At 38.1% G+C, this 16,632-nt stretch overlaps 1 protein-coding gene across 1 annotated transcript in view; it reads left to right on the top strand.

The window, feature by feature from the left end:
• Nucleotides 1-16,632, top strand: part of UHRF2 (ubiquitin like with PHD and ring finger domains 2) — an 89,041-nt gene that overhangs the window by 49,637 nt on the left and 22,772 nt on the right. The window contains exon 5 of the mRNA XM_049773230.1: nt 11,626-11,735. Coding sequence (XP_049629187.1) covers nt 11,626-11,735 — 110 coding nt within the window. The remainder of the gene's footprint in view (nt 1-11,625; nt 11,736-16,632) is intronic.

The raw sequence follows: 16,632 nt of genomic DNA, 5'->3' as shown, positions 1-16,632 counted from the left end.
GGGCGTTTGCCTTGCACATGGCTGTTTAGGACGAACCTGGTGTCCCATATGGTCCCCCAAGCCAGGAGTGATTTCTGATCTTATAGCCTGAGTGTCTTACACCCTGAGTGTCACCGGGTGTAGCCCAAAAAACAAAAAATAAATAATTTTGTATGTCAATTTTATCAATAAAATGTAATTGGTAGAGATGTTTTCTACTAAGGGAGCACTAATATAACCTTTATTATCTTTTAAAATTAGTTTTAACCTTCTTTAGGTTCTTCTCTTGTAGTTTTTGTTTTTGTGTAAGGCTTTGACTAACTTGATGCATTATCATTTTTACTAGCACAATTTATTGAAAAGCTCATTTTCTCCCACTGATTATCAGTCTAACCTCAAGTCACATATCTCTACAAATGTATTCATCTGATTTTACTATTCTGTAGCCTTGCTTCATTTTGTGTGTCCTTTAAATCATTTTCAGGGTTTCATAATATGACAGAGCAGATCTTTCTACCTTGTTCTTCAGTAGTCCTCCCGCTCGCTCATCTCTGTGTCCTTTGAGATGAACTTTCCACTCAACTTGTTAATTGCCCCAATTCAAAACATTGTGTGTGGGGGGGGGAGTCGAAGCTAATAGCACAGCAGGTAGGCCTTTTGCCTTGCACACAGCCTTCGATTTCTGCCATCCCATATGGTACCCCATGATATCTAGGAGTGATTTCTTAGTGCAGAGCCAGAAGTAACCCATGCACAACCTGGTGTGGCTCAAAAACCCAAAAAACAAAACCAAACAAATGAAAACTTTGAGAATTTTATAGATATTGCACTGAATATGCTCCATGAATGATTCCCCCCTCCAGCTTATTATTAATTTGAGAGCCATATGAAACATGTTTTTAGGGGTTTAGAATATTTTAATGTTGGTGTTTGAGTTTTTGACATGATAATTCTCCAAAGTTCTCTTGTTGTGGAATTTTATTTCTTATTTAATCTTTTTTTTTTTTTTTTTTTTTTTTTTTTGGTTTTTGGTTTTTGGGCCACACCCGGCGGTGCTCAGGGGTTACTCCTGGCTGTCTGCTCAGAAATAGCTCCTGGCAGAAACAGGGGACCATATGGGACACCGGGATTCGAACCAACCACCTTTGGTCCTAGATCAGCTGTTTGCCAGGCAAACGCCGCTGTGCTATCTCTCCGGGCCTTCTTATTTAATCTTAAGTATCACTTCTTGTAAATGATATTTTTGGTTCATTTTTCACTCTGATACTGGTGACCATTGATCTTGGATCCAGTAGTCTTACTGAATTTACTCATAATTGAAATAAATAAGTTTGGAGTTTTTATTTTAATTTGTTTTAATCTGTTTAATCAGATTAATAAAATACGTTATTTTTGGTCTTTGGTCGCTTATCTTTATTCACTAATTGCTTATATAGTTTAGCACAGTGTTGAAAAGAAGTGATGATAGCAGCCGTCTCTTTTTCCTTTGTTCTGCAAGAGAAAACTTTCAAAGTTCCACCAGTAACTATAACTATATAGGTATTTTGTAGATATGGTTTTTGATTTTGTTTTAAGTGTGAGGAATAGGGTATAATATACAATGTAAGTATTTTTACCATTGTAATGAGCAAAAATGAAATTAATTTTTGTCTAGCTAAATTATGCATCTTTAAAAATTATTTGGTCAGGGGCCGGGTAGGTGGCGCTGGAGGTAAGGTGTCTGCCTTGCAAGCGCTAGCCAAGGAAGGACCGTGGTTCGATCCCCCGGCGTCCCATATGGTCCCCCCAAGCCAGGGGCGATTTCTGAGCACATAGCCAGGAGTAACCCCTGAGCGTCAAACGGGTGTGGCCCAAAAATCAAAAAAAAAATTATTTGGTCATATATTCACTAGAACCTTTCCTTAAGGTTTTCTGGGAATAAACTTTGTTTCAGAAGGCTTTTTTAATGATTAATTTTTGTGATGATCAAAGAATCACTCCAGTTTTGTTTTTGAAATAGGATTTGGTTTTATAGACACCTTATCTTATATTTCAGTTTGTCTTATTTGATACCCATATCTTTTTATGCTTTGAATCTTTATTGTGATATTCCTTTTTATATACATATTCCTTTTTTATTCACAAGCATAGTTTTTTACTTTAATCAATACCACCAGAGGTTTATCAGACATTTTATTAGACTTTTGCAAGGAACTAATCTTTAGCTTTGATCCTCTCTATTGTATTGAAGGTACAAAGGAAGAAGCAAAATAGAGGACTTGATTTTTAATCTGCCTTGGAGATTTGATAAGGGAACTTGGAGTTAAAGTTCATGCTTGTTTCTGTTTTTAATTTGTGAGTACCAAAAAGTGAAAATGCTTGAACTGTTTAAATCTAGCTATTAAGTTCTGTTTTTAACTTGTTATATTTCTATTTTAGTTTTTAAGAAATTTTTTTAATTGAGGGTTTAAATCCGTTTGTCAAAATATTTTGGTCACTACTATAGCAGTGAATATAGTATTTTTATTATGGTTAGGTGGTTTTTGTTTCATTTTGTTTGGAGAAAGGGGCAGAAGTGAGAATTGAACACTAAAACTATGAACGTTCTTAATTGTCAGTAATTTTGGGGGGATTTATTTAATAAATTTTATTTACAGTTGTTTGCCATAAAATCTCTTTAATGACTTGACAGAATGTGCCAGTATTATATATTAAGTTACAACTAAAGCTTTGTCACTTCTAAAAAGCTTTTATCAAGCTGTGTAAAATCTTATATACATGTATCCTCCCTTGCTCTTGATTTATTTTTCTTTGTAGTGTTCAGTATTATAACCTGACTTATTTATCTTTCTTGCCTCTTTATATGAGTTTCTTATTACTGTAACAACTTACCACAAAATAAATGTTGGAATCAACAGAGCATAATATTGTACAGTGGGGCAAAGTCTTAGATGGTATCTCTTAGCTAAAATTAGTGTTGGCTGAACTTTATTTATTTTTGGGGATTGGGGCATATCCAGTGGTGCCCAGGGCTTTCCTGGTTCTGTGTTCCAGGAAAACCTGACCCTAGAGAGTGAAGGGATATATGCTGCTTGGTCTAGGATTGATTGCCTGCGAGGCAAATTCCTAATCTTCCAATAGTGGCAGGAACTTGACAGGAGAATCCATTTCCTTACCTTTTCTGGACTTGAGCAGCCACCCAACTCTTTGACGCCCTGACTTGCTTCTTTCACTTTCAAGGCCAACAGTGTTAATTTTGTACACCTCTTCTTTTATAATTAACTCTCCCTGAGTGTCTCTTTTTCCTTCCCTCTTCCATTTTTACAGTTCTCTTGCATACATTGCACCAACCTGGATTATTCTTCTATTTAAAGGTTATTAATGTAGTCATTTCTGCTGTCTTTTTTTATTCCTTATTTTAATTTTTTTTTAATTTTTTATTTTTGGGGCCATATACAGTGACACTTAGGGATTACTCCTGGCTATATGCTCAGAAATTGCTCCTGGCTTGGGGGACTATATGGGACGCCAGGGGATCGAACCGCAGTCCGTCCTAGGTTAGGGCGTGCAGGGCAAACACACTACCGCTTCCATTTGTTGTCCCCACTTTATCTGATGATTTTTTTAGACTGCTCTTCGACAGATTAGTTGTTTTTGAAATAATGGCATTTATAATTGTACATTGTTCTTTTACAGAGTGAATGAAATGTGGGTAGAAGTTAAAATAAGGGAACTCTATGACTCATATTGAGTATTACTAACTTATTTTATTTGCAGGGGGAAACACTCAGTGGTTCACAGGACTTAATCCTGACTGTGCTCAAGGATTATTCCTGACAGGTTTAGAGGAGCATATGAAAGTGCCCGGATCCCACTCAGATTGGCCTCAGGCAAGACAAGCTCTCGGATTACTGTATTTGTCTCTAGTCTGAGTATTGCTAACTTTGAGTTATGACATAGCTATTGTTTTGAAAATTAAGTTGTGGGGGCCAGAGAAATATTATATCAGGTAGGTTATCTGTTTTGCACACAGCCAACTCAGCCTGGATCCCTGGAATTCCATATGTTCTCCATAGCTAGCTAGGAGTAATTCCTGAGTACAGAGCTAGGAGTAACCCCTGAGCATTGCTGGGTGTGACCCCAAAAACCTAAAATAAATAAAATAAATTGTGGAAAGGAAACTAAATTTAGATGACAAATAAGGAATGTTATTTTGTTTCTTTTAATTTTGGGGCCACACCTGGTGATGTTCAGGGCTTTTCCCTGGTTCTGTATTTAAGACTTAATGTGATAACAGGCATCGAACCCTGGTTGGCTGAGTGGAAGGCAAGCGCTCTACTCACTGCTGTCACTCCTCTTCAGTGGTAAAAATTTATTAATGGAGATATATTTTTTCTGTATAGTTCCGACAGGGGTATACACACAGGATTCTAGAAGGAATGAATTTATGTTTTGGTTGTAAACTATGTCTTCATCAATTTTATACTGAGGATGTGATAAGAATTGTTATGCAATCTCATTTTATTTTCTCCAGTGGAGAAAGTAATTTTTATTAATGAAGATTTATTTTTTCTTTGTAGTACAGAGTGGAAAACACAGCTTTTCAGTATAGTCTAGGTCGCATGGTGCAATCTCAGGATCACTAAATATTGATAGAGCATTTTAAACTAAGATGGGAATAGATCTCTAAGTATTAGAATAATTTAAAAGCATGCATTTAGACAAAACAAAAATTAAAAAGTGAAACGGTTGAACAAAAAGCATTTTTGAAACATTTTAAAATAGATCAGCTGTTAATTTAACAGCATGTGAATAAGTGGTAAAATTAAAGGCAAGACTAGCTCAATTAAAAATAAAATCATATGTTACTTATAAAGAAGTTAAAATACAGAAGTTAAAAATACAAGAATAGGGGCCGGGAAGGTGGCGCTAGAGGTAAGGTGTTTGCCTTGCAAGCGCTAGCGTAGGACGGACCGGACCGCGGTTCGATTCCCCCGGTGTCCCATATGGTCCCCCCAAGCCAGGAGCAATTTCTGAGTGCATAGCCAGGAGTAACCCCTGAGCATCAAATGGGTGTGGCCCAAAAACCAAAAAAAAAAAAATACAAGAATAGATAGTATTTTAGGAACGTGAAAAGAGTATAGGTATTTTTAAAATATAGGCCTAGTGATAGTCTAGCTGCAGGTAAGGCACCTGCATTGTATGTAGATGACCTGAGTTCAATCCTCAGCACTGTATAAGGTACTCAAATAACTCCAGGAGTGATCCCTGAGCACAGAGCCACGCATATAAATCCCTGATATATCACTGCTGGATATGGCTCAAAAAAACAACAAAAGTATGGGAGAGGAAGTACCTGGGAGATAGCTCAGGAGTCTAGGGCACTTGCTTTATGTATACAAGATCTCAAATTAAATTGTTGCCACCACATAGATTTCCTGACCACTTCTGGGGTGGCCCTTGTGACCCTTGGTATCTTTTTCTTTTTCCTTCTTTTTTCTTTTTTGGCCAAACCCTTGCACTGATCTGTTCAGCACTCTTGATCAAGTATTTATAGAAGTTCTTCCTGAGCACCAAAAAATAAAGTGGGAGAGTAGAGCCAGGAGATTTCAGAAAGGAAGCTTTCATAATTAAAAAATAATTTTACATATAAATCTCATACAATAATATGCTATATATATTTTACATATATATATTATATATATATATATAAATTTTTTTTTGGTGTTTGGGCCACACCCGGTGACGCTCAGGGGTTACTCCTGCTATGTGCTCAGAAGTCGCTCCTGGCTTGGGAGACCATATGGGACGCTGGGGAATCGAACCGTGGTCCATCCTAGGCTAGTGCTGGCAAGGCAGACACCTTACCTCTACCGCCACCATGCCAGCCCCAAACTTTTTTTTTTTTTTTTTTTTTTTTGGTTTTTTGGTTTTTTGGGCCACACCTGGGTTACTCCTGGCTGTCTGCTCAGAAATAGCTCCTGGCAGAAACAGGGGACCATATGGGACACCGGGATTCAAACCAACCACCTAAGGTCCTGGATCGGCTGCTTGCAAGGCAAACACCACTGTGCTATCTCTCCGGGCCCTAAAGACCTTTCTTATTTTGGGGGGGGGGGTCCCACACCCGGCGATGCTCTGGGGTTACTCCTGGCTGTCAGCTCAGAAATAGCTCCTGGCAGGCACGGGGGACCATATGGGACACCGGGATTCGAACCAACCACCTTTGGTCCTGGATCGGCTGCTTGCAAGGCAAACGCTGCTGTGCTATCTCTCTGGGCCCATATGCTATATATTTTAAATGAATATTATCAAGTGTCTAAATCTTTGACACCACTATAATCAAATTATAGAAATTTTCATTACTCTATGAGTTCTGTTAGAATCACCAAACTAACCTTACTTAGTAAGCCTTGCTCCCTGATTACTACTTTGAGGGCCAGGGGTGGGGTGGACATACATCTGGTCCTCCTTCCAGGGGTCTCAAACTCGCGGCCCGTGGGCTGTTTGCAGCCCTCTGTACCACATTTTGTGGCCCTGCCCTAGAGGAATCTTTTTTGTTTTGTTTTAGTTGTTTGGGTCACACCCTCCAATGTTCAAGCTTACTACTGACTTTGCACTCAAGGGTCACACCCCCCAATATTCAAGGCTTACTACTGACTTTGCACTCAAAGATCACCCCGACTTTGCCTCCTGCGGCCTCCAGGTAAATTGAGTTTGAGACCCCTGCTCTGGAATGCTGCTCTGGTAGTGGTGCCAGGGATTGACCCAGAGACTCAGCAACGTGTAAAGTGGTAAACATCTCCTATAATATCTCTAGTCACAGACAACTACTTTCTGTCAATTTAGATTATAGCTGTCATACCTTTAAATGTTTTTGGTTTGGTTTGGTTTGGTTTTGGGGTCACACCTGGCGGAACTGGGGAGTTACTTCTGGCTCTTTGCTCAGAAATCCTCCTGGCAGGCTCGGGACCATATGGTAATAGAACCCGGATCTGTCTATGGTCGGCCGCATGCAAGGCAAATGCCCTACTACTGTGCTCTCTGGTCCACCTTTAAATTAAAAAAAAAATAAATAAATAGAAAACAAGCAAGAGTGAGTTCTGTGAAGTCATGACCCTAGCAGGGGACTCAAACTCAATTTACCTGCAGGCCGCAGGAGGCAAAGTCGGGTTGATCCTTGAGTGCAAAGTCAGTAGTAAGCCTTGAACATTGCGGGGTGTGACCCAAACAACTAAAACAAAACAAAACAAAAAAGATTCCTTTAGGGCAGGGCCACAAAATGTTGTACGGCGGGCCGCAAACGGCCCACGGGTCACGAGTTTGAGACCCCTGCAAGGTTCAATATTAATTTTCTCAAAATTATCTAAAAGGGAGATTGATATAAAATTCTATTAAAAATTGTGAAAAAACGGGGAGTTAGAATTAAAGTTAAGTTTGAGGTGGGTTGCTGTTAGAGACAAACTTAAAATTTTGTTCAAGATTTTTGTTTAGTTTTTGGTTTTGGGGCCACATCCAGCAGTGCTCACCAGTTTTCTTCTGGCTCTGCATTCAGAAGTTATTCCTGGCAGGCTTGGGGGATCATATGTATGGAATGCAGGGAATCGAACCCTGTCCACCATGTGCAAGGCAAACACCCTGCCCACTGTGCGGTCTCTTCAGCTTGAACCCTTCCTAGAGAATATTTTTAAGTACCATATATACTTGAGTATAAGCTGACCCCCCCTCCCTAATTTTACCCTAAAAACTGGGAAAACTTAGTGACTCGAGTATAAGCTGAAGTGGAAAATGCAACAACCACTGGTAAAATTTAAAAATAAAAATATGTACCCAAAACAGTTTCAATAATCGAGGAATCAGTAGGTTAACTGTTCTTTCAATATTTATTGCTAAAGAAAAACTGTAAACTTGCAACAATAACTTTAAAACTTTAAAGTGCAGAAAACCATAGCTTAACAGGTAGTCAAGCTAAATCACAAAGGTTAAAATCCTTCAAAACTGGATTCCTCCTCCTCCTCATCTGTATGTCCAAACAGAGCTTCAGCTTTATCTGATGTGAAGATCTCATCATAAACATTGTCATCATCACTGAGTTTGCAGATATCATCATCACTGCTGTTGGTCTCATACAAAGCGCAGAATATTGTGAGTTAAATAGTTCAGTGGCACACAGTTCAGTTCAGCTACCTACCTCTTCAGCTCAGCCACAACTTGTGGACTGAGCTGAAGCACTGCCCCCTCCAGAAAACTACTGGAGACTACATGTATTTGATTTAGTGTGTGCTCTCTGAATCAAATAGTCTGTATGACCTGAGTATGAGCCGAGTTAAGGTTTTCGGCACAGATTTTGTGCCTGAAAAGCTCGGCTTATTCACTAGTATATATGGTAATATTTTTTATTTAAACACCATGATTACAAACATGATTGTACTTGGGTTTCAGTCATACAGAGAACAACACCCTCTTCACCAGTGCAACATTCCCATCACCAATGCCTCCATCTCCCTCCCCTCCCCACCCCCCTGCCTGTATTCCAGACAGGCTTTCTACTTCCCTCACTCATTGACTTTGTTATGATAGTTCTCAGTGACAGAATATTCTTAAACTATCAAATCCCTCAAATCTAAGGGATTTTTGGCTTAAAGAAGAGTGATAGGCATTAAAAATATTTTCTTCCAAGGGAATATTTTTGAAAACTATCAAGAAACTATTAAATCCCTTAAATCTAAGGGATTTTTGGCTTTAAAAAGTGTGATAGGCATTACAAATATTTCCACAGTAAAACTATGCCTGTGTGGGATAAAAAAGTATGATATGTAATGGTTATATGAACTGACAAAAACTAAGACTTGGGGAGAAGAAAGTATTGCAACAGCCAGTGAAACTGTATAAACTGAGATAAAGTATTGCTACATTTTGATTTTGGCATTCCTAGTGTCTTTTAGCACGAGGATTTTTTTCTCCCCTATTTTTTGGGTTTGGGTCATACCTGGCAGAGCCCAGAACTTACTGCTGGCTCTGCACTCAGATCACTCCTGGCAGGGCTTGGGGTGGGGGACCATATAAAGTGCTAGGGTGCCAGAGATAAAATCTGTGTCAGCTCTGTGTGTGGCAAGCACCCACTGTAATGCTCATTCAACTTCTAAGAAGTAAAATTTTTCTGATTGGCTAAAAAATAAACATAGAACTGGCTTTTTTTGGGGGGTGGGGCCACAGCCAGTAATGTTTAGGGGTTATTCCTGCCTCTGCTCAGGGCACTACATACGATGTTGAGGATTGTACCCAGATTTGCAACATGCAAACAAGCACCCTACCTGCTATACTATTGCTCTGGCACCAATATCGTTAACTTTAAAAGGATAAATTTATCTAGGTCCAGAAAATGACTCAGTGACTTAATGCACTGCTGATGCCAGTTTAAACTGTTGCTGCCAAAAAGTGTATTTGGGGATCCCCAGCGAGAAAGAGATGGAAAATGGAAGATAACTTTGGGTGGTTTTAGCAAGTGTCTCAGATCGGTTTGAGGCCATGAGCTTCCCAAATGATGCTGTGACTGTGCCTGCATAGTGATGAGTCTGCATGCCTTGTGGTCTGGGCTCACCAGTAAGGGGCGGGGGGGACAAGTGAATGTAGCTGCTATTTGTAAGTTTGAACAGAGATGCTTCATCTGAATTCATAAGTTCTCTTACAGATATACCTACATATATTTACATTTTACAGTTCTGTGCCCACTGAAGAAGCATAGAAATAGTGGTCTCAACTTTCAGTAACTTCCTATTGCCTAATGTGTAGTCTTGAGAAACTATTTGCCTAAAGGAAAAGTTCTTTTTCTTGAAGATTTCTGTCAGGGACTCAAAAAATTTTATAATATAATATATAATATTATATAATATAGTAATAATAGTGAATTAAAATTTTATAATATAATATATAATATTATATAATATAATAATAGTGAATTAAAATTTTATAATATAATATATAATATTATATAATATAATAATAATAATAGTGAAAGCAAAGGTTAACATATGGGAATATATTAAGCTGAGAAGCTTCTGCACCTCAAAGGAAATAGTGCCCAGAATACAAGAGCCACCCAATGAGTGGGAGAAACTGTTCACTCAATACCCATCAGATAAGGGGCTAATCTCCAAAATATACAAGGCACTGACAGAACTTTACAAGGAAAAAAAAACATCTAATCCCATCAAAAAATGGGGAGAAGAAATGGACAATTTGAGAAAGAAGAAATACAAATGGCCAAAAGGCACATGAAAAGAATGTTCCACATCACTAATTATCAGGGAGATACAAATCAAAACAACTATGAGGTACCACCGCATGCCACAGAGATTGGCACACATCACAAAGAATGAGAGCAAGCAGTGTTGGTGGGGATGTGGAGAGAAAGGAATTCTTATCCACTGCTGGTGGGAATGCCGTCTAGTCCAACCTTTATGGAAAGTGATATGGAGATTCCTCCCAAAATTGGATATTGAGCTTCCATACGACCCCATCTATACCACTCCTAGGGATATACCCTAGGAATACAAAAATACAATACAAAAATCCCTTCCTTACACCTATATTTATTGCAGCACTATTTACCATAGTAAGACTCTGGAAACAACCAAGATGCCCTTCAACAGATGAATGGCTAAAGAAACTGTGTTACATATACACAACGGAATATTATGCAGCCGTCAGGAGAAATGAAGTCATGAAATTTTCCTATACATGGATGTACATGGAATCTATTATGTTGAGCGATATAAGAGAGAGAGAAAGGCGCAGAATGGTCTCACTCATCTATGGGTTTTAAGAAAAATGAAAGATGCAATAATTTTCAGAGACAAAAGAGAGGAGGGCTGGAACTTCCAGCTCACTTCATGAGGCTCACCACAAAGAGTGATAAGTGCAGTTAGAGAAATAACTACACTGAGAACTATCATAACAATGTGAATGAATAAGGGAAGTGGAAAGCCTGTCTAGAGTATAGGCGGGGGTCGGAAGGAGGGAGATTTGAGACATTGGTGATGGGAATGTTGCACTGGTGAAGGGGGGTGTTCTTTACATGACTGAAACCCAACCAAAATCATGCTTTTAATCAAGGTGTTTAAATAAAATATTATTTTAAAAAAAGATAACCTTTGTATTATAGAGGATATTATAGTAGTCCCCAAGATGTCTTAAGTTGCTTTTAAGAAAAGTTCAGTAGTTAACTGGAAGGTTTTTGGGTTTAGTTTTTTTGGGGGCCATACCCGGTGACGCTTAGGAATTACTCCTGACTATGTGCTCAGAAATCGAGGTAATTGACAGTTCTTATAACATGATTTTCATGTCTGAAAAAATATGGCTTGAATTTGGAAGACTTAATATAATAAAGTCTTATTTATCCAGAAACATACTAATATTAGAAGTATGTTTAAATCTTTAGACACTACCCGATATTTAGTCTTTTAAATGTGTAAAATAGCTATCTTGATACTAATAAGTGAAATCTGCAATATTTTTCATTACTGGAAACAGTAACTTAATGATTGCAATAATATAATATCAGTTTGAAAATGAACAACATTCAGTGAATTTGTAAGCTGACTTTTAATCACTTGGATAGGGATTACGTATTGTTGTCAAATTAATCTTTCTTCCTTTTTCAAACAGGGGTACTGAAGGAAAATTAAATGACTGCCAGATAACATTCGTAAATGAAATCTTCAAGATTGAGAAACCTGGAGCTCATCCTCTCTCGTTCGCAGATGGAAAGTTTTTAAGTATGAATTTTTCTTACAGATTTAGACTGTTATACATTTTATCCAGGGAATAATTTTGGAAAAGTATAAAGCTATCACTATCAGGAAAACTAATTTCCAACAAAGCATTTCTTTGTTTGTTTTTGTTTTTGGGCCACACCCGTTTGACACTCAGGGGTTACTTCTAGCTATGTGCTCAGAAATCGCCCCTGACTTGGGGGGACCATATGGGACGCCGGGGGATCGAACCACGCTTGCAAGGCAGACACCTTACCTCTAGCGCCACCTTCCCGGCCCCACAAAGCATTTCTTTTGTCTAAAATTGTTGTTTAATAAATTTTCCCAAATGATAAACTTATTACCTGTTTTCCAAAAAATATTTTCTCATCTTGACTTATTTTTTCTTTTTGGGGCCAAACCTAGCAGTGCTTAGGGGTTACCCTGGATCTCTGCTCAGAATTTAGTCCTGACAGGCTCAGAGGACATATGGGATGCTGGATATTGAACCTGAGTCAGCAGTGTGCCAAGCAAACACCCTACCCACTGTGCTGTTGCTCTGGCTCCTCATCTTGGCATTTTATGGACATTTTTTTATTTGTTTTTATTTTATTTTGATTTAGAGACAGACTTGGTGATAGGTACCCAGGGATTACTCCCAGCTCTGGGCTCAAAAAATCACTCTGGCTGTCCTCAGAGAATCATATGGGATGCTGGGGATATAACCCAGGTCAACCACATGCAAGACAAATGTCTTATTAATTTTATTATTGGTGCAGCCCCAATGAACATATTCTTTGCAATTTTCTGTATAACAAATTCTGTCTAAATTGAAGACCTTATCATTAACATTATTGTAAACCTGAGTGCTTTTAAGTAAAAAAAAAAAGGGGGGTAAAATTAAAAATTGAACCATTTAAATTTTCCATCATCCAAATTTTTGTTGTTGGTCTTTAAACCACATTGGGCAATGTGTAGGGACAACTCCCAGCTTACTATTTGGAGATCCATTCCTCTCAGTGGTTCTCAATGGACCATGTAGATAATAGTGTTGAACCCAGGTTCCCACCACAAGTGAAACATGTGCTCTAGTTCTTTGAGCCTTCTCTCAGGCTCCAAAAAATTAATTTTTAATAGTGAAACTTTTGGTTTGTGACCCTACCAAAGGGTAGGCCATGTCTTATAGGCCAGGTCTGACAGTCCTGAGGGATCATATGTGCCGGGATTTAAATAATGGGCTAGTCCAGAGCTATCTGGTAGGGTAGAGCTTTAACCTTTGGCCCTATAAAACTTTTTTAATATTAGTACAGTCAATAATATTGATGATTGAGCCTTAAATTGGGGGGAAGTAATAAATCAAATATTCTACTGTAGTCTTATCTTTTCAGTGCACATATTTAACAGGTATAGTACCCGATTCTAGGTATTTTTCATTCATGTGTTTCAGTATTTCTCCAAATTGATTACAGTGGTTTATGATCTTTTTTATTGTAAGAATTTATTCAAGAGACAAAATTGATTAACATAATGAGGTAAACTAACATAACATAATATAGTGACATAACATAACATATAATATAATTGATAAAATAATACATGTAAGTCAAAGAAAGTTTCTGATTAAAAACACAATTTTTTCCATAACGGCTTACATATCTTTTACAGTAGTATCTTAGGTAGATCTTTTTAATTTCATTTTTTAAGCAATGTATTAACTTTATACAATGTCAATGATTAGTACATTCTGGAAAAGAATATAATGTCTTACTATAGTGTTAAGCATTAGAAGACCACAAAGAGGCCAGAGAATAGCATGGAGGTAGGATGTTTGCCTTGCATGCAGAAGGATGGTGGTTTGAATCCCAGCATCTCGTATGGTCCCCCAAGCCTGCCAGGAGTGATTTCTGAGTGTAGAGCCAGGAATAACCCCATAGCACTACCGGGTATGACCATTACCCAAAAAAAAAACCAAAATAAAATAAAATAAACCTACTGACAGGAAGACCACAAAGACCTCCCTCTTCCATATGTTTTGGAGTCACACTGGAAAGTTTAGAGACTATGCCTGACTTGATGCTTGGTGTTCCCTTTTGTGGGCACTGAAGGGACCATGTAATACTAGAGATTTGGACCTCTTGCCACATACAGGCTTTTAACCATGGGGCCAAAGCAAAGATCTTTAACAAACTAATAAACCGTATTAATTATTTATCTAGCCCATTATTATATTTTACAATTCTAATATATACTTTTGTTTGTTTTGGGGACACACCTAGCACTGCTCAGGACTTAACTCCTGGCTTTGTGCTCAGGGACCACTCTGGTGGGCTAGGTGGAGCACCAAGGACCAAATCTGGGTTTGCTACATGTCAAGCAAGCACAATCTGCTGTACTTTTGCTCTAGCTTCACTATAGTTGAATAAAGAACATTAAAGCATCCTGTGCATGGTTTTTTATATCCTAGAAATAAAGATAAATCAAGAGTAAACTTAATTTGACTTAGGTATTAAGATACAATAGAAAACCATTATTAACAAGATTTATGTCATGTCCTTGTGTTTTTTCACTGTATGCTTATATTTATTACTCTTTGGTCTGCTTAAAGCTAATCACATAGCTACACAGATACACTTCTATGAATTCTTTTATTTTAATTTGGGAGAGAGTTATACCATAGCCAGTGGTGCTTAACACATCATATGGTGCCAGAGATCAAACTCCATGGTCATTCTCATGCAAGGCATGCAACTTCATCCCTATACTCTCTCTATGGCCCATATCTATGCCTTTACAACTTGTTGAGTTAAAAAAAAAAAAAAAAGAAGCATTTCAGAACAACAGCAGTTTTGCTGTTGATAATTCTCCGAACCAAAAAATTTAAACAGGCCTTTAACCTTTTAAATCTTTTTTTTTTTTTTTTTTTTTTTTTGGTTTTTGGGCCACACCCGGCGGTGCTCAGGGGTTACTCCTGGCTGTCTGCTCAGAAATAGCTCCTGGTAGGCACGGGGGACCATATGGGACACCGGGATTCGAACCAACCACCTTTGGTCCTGGATCTGCTGCTTGCAAGGCAAACGCTGCTGTGCTATCTCTCCGGGCCCAAGCTTTTAAATCTATTATTCATTCATTACTTCCTTTATTACTGCTGACATAATGGAAGTGAACCAAATTATGCTCTTTCCTCCATTGTCAAGTAGGATATACAGTAATCTCTCAAAAAGTTCTTACTAAAATCGGTTGCCTTTTCCTTCACTCTTTTTTGCCAGGTTCTGTTGTCAAAGATCATTTCCTTTACATGGCTTCATCAGCTTTGACATGGTCACTTTTCTTAAAATGTGTTGTACATTTGTAAGAAATAAATTAGTTATATAGTTCTTAAAGTTACAAAATTAGAAAAATACAGACGAGCGTAGAATTTCTAAAGAGGTTCTTAAGATTCCAAGTGGTATGCTATTCCAGGAATATTTTTTTAGATTGCCTTTAAATGTATGTGAATATATATTGTTGTTTAAAGAACTTTTGTTCTGCCTCATCCACACCCCACCCAGTTTGATCTCTGGTATCCTATATGGTCCCTTTAGTATCACTAGGAATAATTCCCAAGTGCAGAGCCAAAAGTGTGGCCACAACTTTAAAATAAAGCAAATACCAACTTTTGTTTTGGTCCAGATAGATTTAGCACTTGCCTTGCATATATGGTCAACCTAGGTTTAACTCCTGGCACTATGTATCGAATCCTGAGCACTGCCAGGTATGGCTGCAAAACATCCTGCTCCATTTTGTTATTTGTATTTTTTTGTTTATTTGTTTAAAATTTTTTTAAGCCATTGTAAATTGTAAGTCTTTCACAGTTGTATTTCAGGCATTTAGTGACAGTAAATTAGGGCCATTCCCACTACCATCCATTTTGCTTTAATTCTGTAATTTCTTGTTTGAATTTAGTGTATCTGCATGCCTCTGTATAGTTTTCAACTGATTTAACTTATTTTTCACAAAGCCTATGCAACTATTCCTCATCTAACTAACATACAGGTTTAACCAAGTATCCTGAAAATCCAGTAAAATATTTGACAAAAATGTGTGTTGGCCTAGATGGAAGCAGGGAGGTAGATTATAATTGCGACATTTTTACAAAACTGACTCAAGTGACAAGAAGACAAAATCAACTGAATGGTCTGGAAAGACGAAGATTGCCTAGTATATGGCTGCCAGCGAGGTTCATGTCTCAGAACCTCATGTTCTCTGAGCACCAATAGGTATGATCCCTGAGCATATCACTAGGTGTGGCCCAAAACAAACCAAAAAATTAACTATGTGAAACTAGGGAATAGTTCAGCAGTCAAGAATGCATGCTTTGCATTCCTTAGGATTAAAGTTTGAACCCTGGCACCAGTGGGCATACTCTGGAGGCCTATTTGTACCTCTAGGTGTGGCCCTAGTGACCTTACACCACAGTGGTGTCTCAGGTGATCCTTGGACCACAGATATCAAACATCCTTACATCCTTACCCAATCTTGTGGTCTGAGTATTGCCTCGATTCATTGATCCTTGACCATCCTTACTTACTGCTTGGGGAATGACCCCCCCCCCCCCCCATCCTCAGTTTAAGGCTAGAGAGATAGAGCAATCCTTATTTGATCCCTAGCATTATAAGTGGTCCACCAGCACTACTAATAGTGATCCATTAGCACAGAGCCAGAGTAATCTGTGAACACTGCCAGGTGTGGTTCACTCCCAAAAAATGAAATTTAAAAAGAAAAATACCACTACTATTAGTAGCGAAGGGTATTTTTTTTTTGTGGAAACCTAAGAACTAAAATTGACCTCCTGGTACATAATAGCCCTTCATTCCCTAGATTTTAGTACTCACAGAAATATTTGAATCTGCAATTTTATTCAAGTGTCATATTTGTCTTGAAA

The sequence above is a fragment of the Suncus etruscus genome, chromosome 1 (assembly GCF_024139225.1).
Source record: "Suncus etruscus isolate mSunEtr1 chromosome 1, mSunEtr1.pri.cur, whole genome shotgun sequence".
Lineage (NCBI taxonomy): Eukaryota > Metazoa > Chordata > Mammalia > Eulipotyphla > Soricidae > Suncus > Suncus etruscus.
Note: the sequence above shows the minus strand (reverse complement) of the source record. Positions and strands in the feature narration are given on the sequence as shown.